The sequence below is a fragment of the Eschrichtius robustus genome, chromosome 2 (assembly GCF_028021215.1).
Source record: "Eschrichtius robustus isolate mEscRob2 chromosome 2, mEscRob2.pri, whole genome shotgun sequence".
Classification (NCBI taxonomy): Eukaryota; Metazoa; Chordata; class Mammalia; order Artiodactyla; family Eschrichtiidae; genus Eschrichtius; species Eschrichtius robustus.
In genome coordinates, this window is record NC_090825.1 from 98,031,500 (window position 1) to 98,046,497 (window position 14,998).

At 34.6% G+C, this 14,998-nt stretch overlaps 1 protein-coding gene across 2 annotated transcripts in view; it reads left to right on the plus strand.

Annotated features, from left to right (window-relative positions):
• The window catches only part of DMXL1 (Dmx like 1), a 131,063-nt gene that overhangs the window by 29,460 nt on the left and 86,605 nt on the right, over positions 1–14,998 (plus strand). For both annotated transcript variants that reach the window (XM_068535756.1, XM_068535757.1), the window contains exons 6-13: positions 54–120; positions 1,408–1,586; positions 5,688–5,877; positions 7,178–7,346; positions 10,523–10,735; positions 12,613–12,866; positions 12,978–13,662; positions 13,753–13,874. In XM_068535756.1, coding sequence (XP_068391857.1) covers positions 54–120; positions 1,408–1,586; positions 5,688–5,877; positions 7,178–7,346; positions 10,523–10,735; positions 12,613–12,866; positions 12,978–13,662; positions 13,753–13,874 — 1,879 coding nt within the window. The remainder of the gene's footprint in view (positions 1–53; positions 121–1,407; positions 1,587–5,687; positions 5,878–7,177; positions 7,347–10,522; positions 10,736–12,612; positions 12,867–12,977; positions 13,663–13,752; positions 13,875–14,998) is intronic.

Sequence of the window (14,998 nt, forward strand, 5' to 3'; positions counted from 1 at the left end):
GTTGCATTTTCTAATTTTCCTTGAAAATTATTTCTTGTCTGTTTAATTTACAGAACTGCTTCCCAAGTTCATTTAATGAAGTTTTCACCAGATGGAGAATTTTTTGCCACTGCTGGGAAGGTAATTTATGAAAATACTATTGTCAAGTTGTGTTTATGGTGTATTTTGAAATGTCAAAAAAAAATTAGCTGGCTTCATTAAGTTGAAAACATTTTCTGTTAAAAATGTTAAATAGCAAAAATTGGCTAAATACTGTGTTAAAGGCAGTATGGTATAATTGAAACAACATAGATCAAAGGTAGATCTGGGTATAAATTTGCCATTTACCAACTGTTTGATCTTGGGCAAGTAGTTACTCTCTTTGAGCCTTGGTTTTCTCATGTATAAACTGAGGATGATAGTACCTACCTCATAGGTTGTTGATCATCAGATTAGTTTAGACAGTGTATGTAAAGTGACTGGCACAGAGTCATGGATGAAGTATACTGTCAATAATCAACTATAACTACTATTTATTTATGTTATCTTTAGCTGACAGCTATATTAGGCTGTATTTACAGTAAAAGAATTTACAGACTTTCTAGAAGGACATTTGTAACTTTTCTTTGTTATTACCTGTTTATTTCAGAATAATGTATTCCCTTGAAATTATTTTATTTTTAATCATTGGTTCACAGAGCACTTTACATACAACTAATAGTCTGAAGTTATTGTTCCCATGGCTCAAAACCTGCAGACTAAGAATATGAGATATACCTTAAATCCTCAGTGAGGTTTTTTAGGGTAAAAGTAGAGCTGTTTAATCTAATTGACTTTACAGTCAGCTTTGGGAATGCAATTAATAGCTAAAGAACAGAACCTGGTACATGCTAGTCTCTCTTGTTCTTGCTTTCCTTCTCAAATTAGGAGATGCAATTTTGATTGTGCTTAGAATATTTTACATAGTAGTAGTTGCTAACTAGTTATCATCAACATTTTCTTTGAACATTCACATGGTAATTTATAAAAACTGTGTTTGTTTTCAAAAATCAGCAGTCTTTTGAAGTCTGCTAATGGTAATGCTTTCTTATTTGGTATTTGGCTAAGTGGGCACGTGAACCCTTAACTTCATCTTTAGGTCTTTCCTAAATGACTTTATTTTCCATACCAAATGGTAACTAGCATTTTCCTTGAACCAACCCTTGCAAAATACACACATTCACACACATTAATTCTTAAAGAACAGTTAAGGAATGCTAGTAGAAAAGTATCAGAATCAGAGATTTTCTTCCTAATTTCTCCATGCCCAACTCCTCTTCACATCCCTAAGTTCCTTTAATTGGGGAGAAAAATCTTACTTTTGGTATTTGACTTAACCTTTAATTTAATTCTGATCTGGATGTTTTTTGTTTTTTTTTTTCCCCTTAGGATGACTGTCTTTTAAAGGTATGGTATAATGTAGAAAACTGGCGGACATCTGTTACCTCTCCAGATAAAAGTTCAGAAAAACAATCCCAAGGAGAAATTGACTTTTCTTTTATATATCTGGCCCATCCTCGAGCTGTAAATGGATTTTCCTGGCGTAAAACAAGCAAATATATGCCTAGGTCAGTGGATTAGTCATTTTTCCCATGTATTAAGAGAACGTCATCTTTGTGACTTTGACTGCTTTTCTCACTTTGAGAATCATTGCTTTAGGATTTTTGCCTATGAAGATTCAAGTAATACTAGATAGTTCTTGGACTGCAGACCTCTGGCCACCGGTCAACTATGGTTGACACTTAAGAGGAGAGCCATATGAAAGGATAATTTACCTCTAGATCAGATATCTTTAAGTGACAGAGTTGTGCATCTTTTTCTTCTCTATGTTATGTATCCAATTCTTTCATCTCTTAATCATTCTCCAAATTGCCATTTGTATCAACTTTTTCACATTTCACTCCCTTATCTCTTCCCTTCTGTATCTCCTCTGGTTTCCCTTTTTTTTTTTTTTAATTAAAAAAAAAAAAAAGGCTTTATTGAGAACATATACCATAAGGCCTCAAATATTTCTTTAACTGCACCCAGCATCTTTGAGGAGAAGTGCGTGGGTTAATACATTATGATGCCCTAAACTAGGTATTAGTTTAACCTACACATGCATGCACAAACACACCTGTTAGTACTTCTTTTCTTTCCTGTAGTCCTTGCAAGACTTGATAATCCTGTTGAATTTTTGCCTATATTTAGTAAGTTACAGAGCTATTGTATTACTTAAGTATAGGTAGAAATCCTTTTTGTTACACATGGCCATTTTCAGTTTGGCCACACTATGGATCAGTACAGTTCTTCCCTTATTTTTTTGTCATCTGAGATGTCTTAAGCTGATCCATGGTAGCATAGCTAGATCTTTTGTTGACTTTAGTTTTGCTCTTCTGAGCCAGCAGAATATACCTAGATTTTTAAAAAATTATTTTAGACATGTTTTAGAGCAGTTTAAGGTTCACAGCAAAGCTGAAGGGAAGGTACAGAGATTTCTCACATAATCCTGTCCCCCACATATGCACAGCCTCCCCCATTATCAACATCCTCCACCAGAGTGGTACATTTGTTACAGTTGACACTTATTTCAACACATTATTTTCACTTAAAGTTCATAGTTTACTTTGTGGTTCACTCTTGGTATTGTGCATTCTATGGGTTTGGATAAGTGTATAATGGCATATATCCATCATTGTTATACCTAGACTTTTTTGAGCTATTTTGGAGTGCAGTAGTTACCATTCTTCCTACCTCAGTCCTACAGTCTAACAAAGCATAGGAGTAGGACACTGTAGGTACAGTGATGGTTCTTTTGTTAGAAGTATGTTTCACAGTCTTTGGGCTAAGGGAGAGTGGTGTGGGCAATCTGTATTGTTAGCAAAAGCTCCTTCACTCCAGCTTCACTTTGAGAACTGTTGCTCTAGTACCTCTGAGACCATTGCCCACACGTATAAAAACGTGTTTAGAATAGAATGAGCTATGACAGATGTAAAGTAAAAATAGTTGTCATCACAAACTGTTAACCTTTTAGAACTATCAGAAGATTACATTATTTCGGAGGCTGATTTCTTCTTCTATTCCAGGTATTTTCATATGCAGCCAGTTAGACCACCAGAATACTGAAAAAGAGGCTTGTGAAATATTGTATCTTTTGAGAGAGGACAGTCACATCTGCTCCTGACCTAGTTCACTCAGTGTTGGCAAAAGTGATCACGGTGGACGCAGAGGCAGTACCTTAAACTGGGGCATTACGAATGCCCAATGACAGCAAAAAGGCATATTAGGTGTTTTTTTTGCCCTGCTTAGTTTATCTCTTATCAACTAAATTCTACAGCATAGGGAACTGATACAGAACTAGACTTTTCTGTTAGTTATGGCATCTTTTCAAGGTTTCCAGAATTTCACTTTTGGATCCATTTCATTAAAGAACCAGCTAATCTCCCTTAGTTCTTTTAGTTTTCATTTTTGTTTCACCAGCTGCCTGCAGATATATAGTGGGAAGGCTGACCCTTTCTCATGAGGATGAAAGAGATCCCATCAAAGACCATTATCCTTTCTGATATGGAATCTTAAAATTAAGATGCTTAACCAAATGGTAATACTTTATACAAAGGGCCTGCTGGCTTGAGAGAGAAGAATGGGGAAGTGTTTGTAATGAGCATGTACTTCTTTACAAGTTAAAAATTGATGCATGTAGGACAGGTTGGGAGGTCTGGTTATATCCCCCCAAAACCTCCAAAAGTTGGTTCTACATAACTAGTTTCAAAAGCATCTTAGCCTGTTGTTGCATCAAGATAGGGCAGCTAAATAAAATAAAGTTAAAAAAAAAAAGATAGGACAGCTGTTGCAGATACTTACCATCACATGGTTGCCCCATATAAGGTCATTCATTTATATATATATATATATATATATATATTGTTTTTGGTTGGGGGGGAGAGTGCTATACCTGAATATGATATGCTTATTGGAGAGAGAATAAGATACCTTGATGAAGAAGTGAGGAAGGGGGAGGTATTGCCTGAGCAGTGCCTCAAATACATCAGGATATTTCTTCTATGCCATGCTTATATTACCTGCCAGCTGTTTGTAAGGCGTGGCATTATTTGTAAGGCGTGGTATCCTGAAGAGAGTCATCTGGGGTCGAAGCCCTGTCCATGCTTCTGAGTTGTGCAGCTTTTTAGCTTGCTTTGTTGGTCTTGCCGAAGTTCTGTACCTCTCCTGATTGCTGTCTGTTCAGCCCTTTAGTCTCCTATCTTCTGCTCTTTCTTTATAAGCCTTCCCATTCTGCCATTTACTGATTGGCACTATGAACCTTGAACTTCCATATTGCCTTTTTGTATTTTCTTTTGTTTCTTTTTATTTTTAATCTCATTGCTACTGCTTGTGTGTATGTAAATGTACTAGAGAGAAACTAAGAGAGGGAAGGAGGGGAGGAAAAGGTCAGAGGGAGATAGAGGAAAAAAGAGGGAGAAAAATGAAGGAGGAAGAGGAGGGAGAGGCATAAGGATGGGGAAAGGAAGGAGAAACAGAGGGTTTGGAAAGGTAAAAAGAAAGAGGGGCCCTAGGAGGGGGGTAGCGGTGAGAGGTAGGAGAGGTGGAAAGGGAGGGTGGGTTGGAGAGGCTGAGAAGCAGAGAATTATAGGAGAAAGCAGAAGGAGAGAAGCCCAGAGAGTAGATGGAAAGGGGAGAAAAGTAGGGGAGTATACCTAGAGGGGGAGGGGAAGGGAGGGAGGTGTTACAACAGAGGAGGGAACCTGAAGGAGAGAGCTACCAAGACAAAGCAAGCTGTTCTCCCTTTTCTTCCCCTTTGCTATTGTTCTTCTTAAATCAAGTAGATACGTTTGTTTTAAAAAGTGACTACTACGGAATATTTTAATTTTTTTCTTTAACTTACTGGGTTACTTGATAGAAACCTTCTACTGATTGTTCTCTTTTAATCAGATATGTTTGAATAAGTGTCTATTATAGGATATTGCAACTTTCTTTTTTTTTTAATTTGCTGGGTTATCCAGTAGAAAGGTAGTCTTTGTTAATAGGGTTTCAGCCTTTGAGCTCTTGATGCTTATGGGATTTATTAACATATATGTAATTGTTTTGTTATTATTTTGTGGGGTGGCAAGACAGTAAATTCACTGAAAGTCAAAAATGACTAATGAAGGAGGTGACTAAAAAATCATGAATTTTTCTATTGCACTTGACTGCTTTTGTCATATGTTAGGCAAGGAAAGGGTAAGTGTACTGGTTACTTTAGCTTATTAGTGACAAGTGCATGTACCTTTACAGGAAGTAAAAAGGAAGCATTGTGAAATAATTCAAATAAACATCCACTGAATAAATCAGAAAATTTTAATAGAAGAAGTCAGGTTGTTTCCTTGTTTATTAACTGAGCGAGTATGGTATGATTTCAGTTTTTGTTCTTTAGATGTAAGAAGAATCTTAGATTACTGAACTAGGAACTACTGAGTTCCAGGCAGAAAAGAATAGGTTAGCAAGCATTTGCTGTGATGAAATCAAATACCCAACTCAGTTGTAATGGCTTTGACTAAATACATTACATAAATATATATTGACATTTTCTTCATTGATACCTTAGTTGTGTGCATTTAAATAATTATAGAAACATTGTAGAATGTAATACTGTGGGAAATTTATATTTTTGCCTCTAAAATCTTTTTATTCCTTAGGGCTTCTGTATGTAATGTACTGTTGACTTGCTGCAAAGATAACATATGTCGTCTTTGGGTAGAGACATTTTTACCAAATGATTGTTTGCTCTATGGAGGTGACTGCAACCATTGGACTGAACCAATTAATTTAACAAATAACTTCAAGAGAAATGCTTCCAGTAAAGAACGAGTTCAAAATGCTTTAGATGTGAGTGTTTTTGTTAGATGTTATTTCCTACAAGTTTTAAAATCTTTCATACATGGCCTTTTTTGTAACATTCATCTTAATTAATATTCAAAGTCATGGATAGTTATGAAAAAACATATATGTCTTAGGAAAACAGTTCTGAGAAAATTTTTGGTTTTTTTTGGGTTCAACAAGTATTCTTAAGGATTTTGTCTAGCATAAAACTGCCTATAATTACAAAGTTAACCTTAGGTTAACTGATGATAACAAAAGGATGATTATACTTGACTTAGCTAAAATAACGTAAATTAAGATCTGAGAATGCCAAGATTTGACTGTAAAAATAATTTATTATTTTTCTTTCTTTAGAGCTTGGGGTGTTCGTCCTGTCATAACTACAGGAATGATTAGAGTAGTTTATCAGATTCTGTTCTACATTTGTTATCTTCCAGATCTCCAAGAACTTGAATTATTTACCTTACTAATTACTATAGAATGGAAAGTAAAAGTCAGTTTTTGGTGTTGGAGCTAATTCAACATAGACTAGTTGCAGATTCTTCTTATTATTTTCTTAATATTGAGAACAAGAAAGTGACCTAAAAATGATTTATCTTTGAATGTTTTGTATGAATATGGAACCACTGTTTCTCAAATTTAGATAGTATTCTAGTGACACAGAATATAATTAAGTATATATTGTGTAGAGACTCAACCACTGGATAGAATGGTTATGTGTAATAATAGTTGAAAGAAGTCCTTGACCAGGAATCTGAAGACCTTTGTTCCACTTTTAGGTGACCTTGTGTTCTCTATAAACTATTTTATCATATGAAAGATGAGAATAACAATATTTGCATTGTCTGCCTTATGGCTCAAACGAGATGATCTCTGTGAAAGTGCTTTGTAAACTATGAAATATCATCCTAATGTATGATGGTAGTTTTATTCAGTGCTTTGTGGTCATAGGAAGTAAACTGAGGATACAAAGAGAACAGTATACATAGGGACATCATTTTCCACAGACACATTGTAAACTTTTTTTAAGTTTAGGAAATTAATTCTTAGAAAATATTAAATAAAAATATAAAGTATTGTGTGATGGTTAAAAGAAGAGTCAAGCAGTTTAAGTTCCAGGCTTATTCCAGGTTTCAAGTTTGCTGTACAAAAATACTGCAAGATATTTGTACCTATAAACTCATCTGAAATAGGATATATGTACTATCTAACAATCATTATGTAACCTATACATATATGCTTATGACAATATAGGCATCAGTTTTACTTTGTTTTGCATTGTTTGACTTTGTTTTTATTCTCACAGGTAAATCTGAAACATTTTCGTAGAGGTCGGAGGAGATCACTTGCACTTGTAGCACATACTGGATACCTGCCACATCAGCAAGATCCTCATCACGTTCACAGGAACACTCCACTGCATGCCAATGCACTTTGCCACTTTCATATTGCAGCCAGCATCAACCCAGCCACGGGTAATAAAGCACTGTTCAGAAAATGTTTTTCAAATTGAGTAGATTGATTTTTATAACCAATAAGTTATACTTTTACTTTTTTAGTAAGTAAAAAATTGTAGGTGACTTTCTTAGCTAACTTTTCATTATAGCCAGCTCACTGATTATAGAAAAAGAAGTTTTTGTTTACTTGTTTGCTTCTTAAGTCTGTGATTTGGTCTGTAATTTTAGATCTTGATAAGTCATTGAGATTCTGTATTAGTTTATTCAAAAGTTGAGATTTGAGGTTAACACCTCAGAGTAGTAGTTTATAATTATTGTATAGTTGTTCAAATGAAACCAGTGTGTTTCGTACTTGATCTTTGGAGCCATTTCAGAAATAGGGCAGAAATATGCAGAAGTTATAACTGGAAGAATTAAGAAACTTATCTCTGTAGTCAATAGGTACTATGAAACAGATTGAAAGATCTAGAATACCTGGGTTTATCTATGAATTTGAAGACTGAAGTGTTCATCATTTTAGTAAATATTTTCTGTGAGTTTAAAAACCAAGTGGCCACAGTTGGGGCATTTGAAGTGGAACCTTAGAATATTACTGGGAAAAAAGTTAAAAATAATATTTGCACGTGATAAATGCCATCTGTACAGGAAATGTAAAGTAAAATCCTCCTTTTACCTCTATTCCACCCTAGTCTTCCTCCCCAGAAGATAACCACTGTTGATGAGTTTTTATGTATTTTGAGATATTCTTAAACATAAATTAAGCATAACTTATTTCCATATAACACACTGGATTTACAGTATTGCATTCTTCAAGAAACATAGCAATAAATACAGTCCATTAGTTACTTGAATCAAAGTGAGAAGTACTTTGATAAGTTAAAAAGTGCTGAGATACCTGTGGTAGGGATAAAGAGTATTTGCTGATTTTTAAAATTTTATATGGTTAACAACAGTCCCAGCTCTAGAAGAATCCAAAATCCATGAGTCATGAAAATGTAAATGGGAGAATATTGAATTATTTTTATTAAGAAATTGTATTATTACCTTATCAAAAAACGTACATTGTCAGCGCTTATAGTATCCAGAGGCAACTCTAGGTCAGTGGAATAATTTTGAAAGTCTTTGCTGAGTAAAGGACAATATTTTGAGAATAAAGAAAGCTTGAATTCTCACTTTAATGGAAAAGGCTGAGGTATTATGAAAAAAAGAAACCCTAAGTTCCTGTGTAACATCTCCCTGACTACCTTCCAATAAGGAAAACTCTAAAACCTTTCTTTAGATTGTAGGTCCCTAAGAAAAATTCATACATGTAGGGAAAATCAAAGCAAAATAATAATATTAGGAGCTATATTAGATCTTGTGAGAGAACTCCTTTCCCTAAATTAGGTCTGTTAGAATGACTTTCCTGCAAGGCTCAACTCAGATATGGCTTCACTTATTTGTCCATCAATGGAAAATGATACAGGAGAGGAGTTCATAATACCATGTTTTCTTAGTTCTAGTTCTTATACGCTTTCCATGAAGATTTCTCATAAAAAATGACTTTATCAGATTCTTTGAGTGAGGTCAGGAGGCAAAGGAAATGTGAGTATCTTTTCAGCCAGAATGCTTCTGCTAAAAGTCAGCATAAGCCCCTAGTTTTGTGTACTTAACAGCTAGGCCTGTGATCTGCTTTAGGCATTGCTTATCTCTTCCGAGTTGATTGTAAGTTGAAAATCAGAAAATCCTACCCATTTAGTTTTCTTGGGGACACTCTTTCAAACCCTAACACTATTGTGTATCTACCTAGGAACAGTGAGATTGGCAGTTCAGCCCCTCAAGGGTTTTATTGAGTGTTTAGTCTGTGCCAGTATAGGAACTGGAGATAGTGGTAGGAACTGGAGATACAGTAGTGATCAAAACAGTGTGGTCCTTGCTCTTATGAAGCATATAACTAGGTAGGCGATAGATAAATATTAATCAAATAATTATACTAATGAATATAGAGTAAAACAGAGCTCTTGGATTAGATAATATCCATCAACTCTTAGAACCCAACGCCAATAAGAAGGGACAGAAAAACAATTCTTTTTTTTTAACATCTTTACTGGGGTATAATTGCTTTACAATGGTGTGTTAGTTTCTGCTTTATAACAAAGTGAATCAGCTATACATATACGTATGTCCCCGTATCTCCTCCCTCTTGCGTCTCCCTCCCTCCCACCAGGAAAAAGATTCTTCTATCCTTTCTTTTACCATTCATCCCCTATAATACTGTTCCTATTGGTGTCCAGCAATAGACGGTGTTTGAACAAATACTTAAAATTGTTTATATTTCCTTTTAAAAAAAATCAGTAGATTTGCTCTGGAGAAAATTATCTACCTTCCCTGAATCCATTCCAGCCTATAATGTTCAGCAGACACCAGCATGATCTAGATTTGGATTTTATTTAATAATGAAAGACAAATTTTTCTTTACCTCTATTAAGTTAGGATTGTCATTTTTCACAATTCACTCTGAATTTGTACTTCAGTATACTTAGCAATGATTTCAAAAGTAATACCAAGGAACAATTTTTTTTAGCTGAGTTGGCTTGTCTTGAATGCTTTTCTTGAATATAAGGGAACCTCAGTTTCATACTATCTAACTTCAATCTTGATGCTAATAAATAAGTATCTATCTTAGAATTAGATAGGTAGGTCATGAAAAAAGTTAATATGAGAGTCTGTTAAGTAAAAGAAAGTTGTTGCTGTTGAGATAAACATATCACTGGTTCCTTTGACAACCTAATGATGGCATTTTTAATGGTAGATCAGGTTAAAATATATTTCTAACCAAAGTTTCTATACTAATTAAGAAGACTACCCTATTAACATGTCTGCAAATTATAGACATATTTCTTAATGAGAATATTTTTTTAAATTATAGAAAAAATGTATATATGTATATATAAATAAGTTACGGTATATAATGTAGAATGTATAATTTTATTTCCTTTACAGTAAGTGTATTAAATTTACCATTTAAGTCTGTTTTCATTAATAATAATTGTGTGAGCCATTATATTGTGAGTCTTATTTATAGGTTAAATACAATGTATGGCAGAGGTTTAAAGATAAATGTAACAGTAAATAATAAAAATAAGTGACATGGATGTTTTGTATGCTAGCATGATAGAAGTTTTAATATTTTTTTTTGTTGTTGTTCTTTATAGACATTCCACTTCTTCCTTCTATTACGTCTCTGAGTCTAAGTGAAAATGAAGAGAAGAGTGGACCTTTTGTGGTACACTGGCTAAACAATAAAGAATTGCATTTTTCTTTGTCCATGGAAGTCTTTTTACAACAACTTAGAAAAAGTTTTGAGCAACCATCTTCTGAGATGAGTGTAGAAGACTCTAATCAGGCAGATGTAAAATCTGATGAAGGTAAAGCTTTAAGAAGGATAAAAATTATAAAGTTTTGTTTAAAATAGCAAAGATTTTTATATTAGGGTAACACCAGCTACTGTTAGAAATAACCTTCAAATTGCAGTGGCTTAATACAAATTTGGACTAGCTCATTTAATAATCCAATGTAGATGTTCCTGTTCCAGGTGGCTTCTTTCCTGATGATGATATAGGGACTTGGACTTCTCCATACTTACGCTTCTGTCAGCCACTAGGGTCTTGCTACTTAGAGGACTATCTGCAGACTAGCAGCATTGTCATTATTAGGAATGTACAATCTCAGGCTCCACCTGGAGCTACAAGAATCTGTAATTTAATGAAATTCCCGGATGAGTTGTATGTATATTAAAGTTTGAGGAGCAGTACACTAGGGCCTTAAGGTTTGCATTCAGCCTCAGTCAAGTAGAGAGAGAGAAATCAAAAATGTTTTTGTTGTTTGTTTTAATTACAGGATTGCACGTTCCCCTTTAAAAAAAAAAATTAAAATTAAACAATACAGGCATGTATAAAGTTTCCATATTGTTAAGTTTGATGAGTGTCCTTCCAGATTTATTCTTTTCTATGCTCACACAAATATATGCATAAAGGTAGTTTTTTTAAAAAGTTGTACTATGGGAGTTCATTTTTCAATGAAAATAGTGTGCTGCAGCTTGCTTTTTAAATTCAGTAACGGGCACTTTTCTTTCTCATTATTTTTAACAGCTCCTGAGTCAAGAGACTCAAGAGAAAACTTAAGCATTTGTTCTGATGATAGCCATTTAAATTGATTTAAATTGTTTTTCACTATATACTGATAATGGTACAGTAACACATCTCTTCATCTTTGTGTGAATTTTTCTGTAAGGTAGATTCCTGGATGGGGAATTAGCATAGTGTAAAGCATTTTTAAATTTCAATAACTTCTGTCAGATTACCCTCTAGTAATGTTTTACCAGTATATGTTCCCTCTAAGTATATTCAGATATCCTTTTTTCACATCCTTGCCAACACTGGATCTTTTTATTATTTTTTGGCCGTTGATATGGACAAAATGGTGTCTTGTTTTACTTTGAATTTTCTTGAGTTAAATTGAGCAGAATTATGTTAACCCGTCTGTGGTTTGCCTCTTCGTGCCTTTTGCCTAATTTTCTGTTGAGTTATTTTTCTTTTTCTTAATGATTTTATGTCTTGACTAATTTTTAAAATCTGGTAAACAAGCTAACATTTTTTGAGAGTCTCTTAAGAAAGGCTTTGTATTCCTAACCAGGAATAGGGGCTGGGCTGTAGAGGTCAGAATATACATACTTATTTGTATTAATAAGTTGGCATGTGTTGAAGAAAATCTGGAAATTAGGCACTATAAAATGTATTTCTCTAAAATAGTTTCTTTAGGGTTTCATATCAGTTATAAATGCTTACACCTAGAGGATGGCTAGTGTGGTTGACTTAGGTTTTATGAATCTGACATTATGAAGAAAATACAAATTACATTCCAATAATATATTTTAAAAATTCAGCCTAATTTCAACTCCCTCATGTTAACGTGAGCAAAACTAGGGTCCAGAGAAGTACTGTGTCTTACTTCTAAGTAGTTAATTGTGGTACATCTGGGTTTAGAAACCAGTTTACCTATTTTCCAGTCTAGTATTAGTCCTTCTACTAATAATCCACTGAATCAGCCTTATAGGCCTTCTGAGTACTGAGTTAACTCCGTGGCCTTATATTCCTGGAGCAAAGTTATTTTTTAAAGGGAACCCCATTTCTTGTTTATATGAAAACTTACGTTTTTCATTTTGAATGCATTTGTAAAGATATTTCTTAATTTTTAGTAGTAGCTTGATTGTATTTACTTGGTTCATGAACCCTTTTGCTTATAGAGATCGATGACGGTGTTGATGATCTGAAAATAAATCTTGAAAAGAAGGAATTGGGCAGTGATAAATTGGTACCACATTCAAGTTTTGTACCATTACCATCAGCTGCCATTGATCATCAGATTGAAGTACTTCTGTCTGAATGGAGTAAAAATGCAGACATGCTATTCAGTATTCATCCCATGGATGGCTCTTTGCTGGTTTGGCATGTGGATTGGCTGGATGAATACCAGCCTGGTATGTTTCGTCAAGTACAGGTATTATTTTTATGATCTCTGGAGAGCCACTTCTTGTTAAATGTGGGTACTGTTTTGTAAAACCTCTTTATATAATTTCATGAATTCTAATGCTCACTTTCTTACTTCTAGGTGTCCTTTGTTTCCAGAATTCCTGTAGCTTTCCCCACAGGTGATGCAAACTCTCTCTGTAAAAGCATAGTAATGTATGCCTGTACCAAGAATGTTGACTTGGCTATTCAGCAAGGGAAACAAAAAACTTCCAGCCTGACACGTTCCACGTCAATGCTTATATCTTCTGGTCACAGTAAATCAACTAATAGTTTAAAATTAAGCATTTTTACCCCTAATGTTATGATGATTTCAAAGCATGCTGACGGCTCCCTGAATCAATGGCTTGTCAGTTTTGCCGAGGAATCTGCCTTTTCTACAGTTCTCAGTATTTCCCACAAATCCAGATATTGTGGTCATCGCTTTCATCTTAATGATTTAGCTTGTCACTCAGTATTACCATTATTGCTGACAACGTCACACCATAACGCATTAAGGACACCAGATGTTGATAACCAAAAGGAACCTTATGGTGCTGTGAATATTGAAGAATGTTCTTTGGCACAACAGAATAAAAGCACTATTGACATGGCCTTTCAGGATCCCAATGCAGTGTACAGTGAGCTTATTCTTTGGAGAGTTGATCCAGTTGGGCCATTGTCTTTTTCTGGAGGTGTTTCTGAGCTTGCCCGGATTAATTCTCTTCATGTTTCTGCATTTTCCAATGTGGCATGGCTGCCCACTCTTATACCCAGTTATTGTCTAGGTAAGGATTCTGATTTTTATTTAAGAACTTGAGATTTTCTGATATTATTGCTTAAGAGTTAAATTTCAAATGTTTTTAAAATACATCTAGGTGCATACTGCAACTCTCCTAGTGCATGCTTTGTAGCAAGTGATGGACAATATCTGAGATTATATGAAGCAGTTATTGATGCCAAGAAACTTCTATATGAGCTTTCCAATCCTGAAATTTCTGTAAGTAAATGGCTTTTGAAGCTAAGAATATAATATGTTTTTAGATACTTAATTTATACTTATTGGGCATGTTCTAGAATTATGACATAATTTGTAATAAAATGTGTATTTTTTTAGTAATTTTTTTCACATTTGCATTGTACTCTTACAGTGATTCTAACCTCCTTTAAAAAGAAACCGTATCTTTCATTCATTCCAAAAGTAGAGTCTAGTGTCCTACAATATGTGTTTTTGTTGTACTTCTTTGCTCAGAGATAAATGGGGACTACTGACAGTATAATGTGGAATTATGTTGGTTCATCTGCAGGTTTTTTTCTAGGCAAGGGAAGTTGAAATAACAGGAGTGGATTTTTAATCTTAACCAAGAGGAAAGAGCTTTCAGCTTGGTTGCACTACAGGCAGGAGTTTTTTCAACACCGTTGCAAAGTTTTTGTCTTACGACAGAGGGCACTTGTTCCTGTGCCCAACTAATAGCAACCCACCATCTGCATTGTCTCAGCACCTCCAACAAGCCAGTATTTCCATTCTCTTGGTTTTTGTGTTTTTAAATATGCCCTGAGGTAACTTTCAGCCATACTGAGCTTCCTGTTTAGGAGAGTCAAACTGTCCTCTCAACCATCAATTAATGTCTTTGTTAATGCTCTGGTTACAGAATTGCATAGGTGTCAGTGGTCTGCTCCAATCTTGTTTTTTCCCTGTTATTTTTATGGCATGGTTTTACAGAACACAAAAGTTTTTCAAAACATATATAGTGTTATAGTAGAAACGTATATTTCTTGAGGGCCTTCTGTTTTTCAGGAATTGTTTTAAGTGCTGGAAATTTAGGTGTGAGCAAAACAGACAAAAATCTAAGCTTACATTCTAGTGAAAGAATATAGAAAAAAGGTAAAAATATATTAATAAATACTTTGGAGAGAAACAATGTTGCAAAAGTAGTAGGGAGTGCCAAGTAAAGTGCTGGTCAGGGAAAACCTCACAGAAGTGGTACCATTTGAGTAAAGACCTGAAGGAGATAAAGGAGCTACCTATATGGATATATAGAGGGAAGAGTATTTCAGGAAGAGCCAGTGTAAAGATCCTGAGGCCAGAGCATGTTTGGTATGTAAGGAGCATCAAGGAGGCCA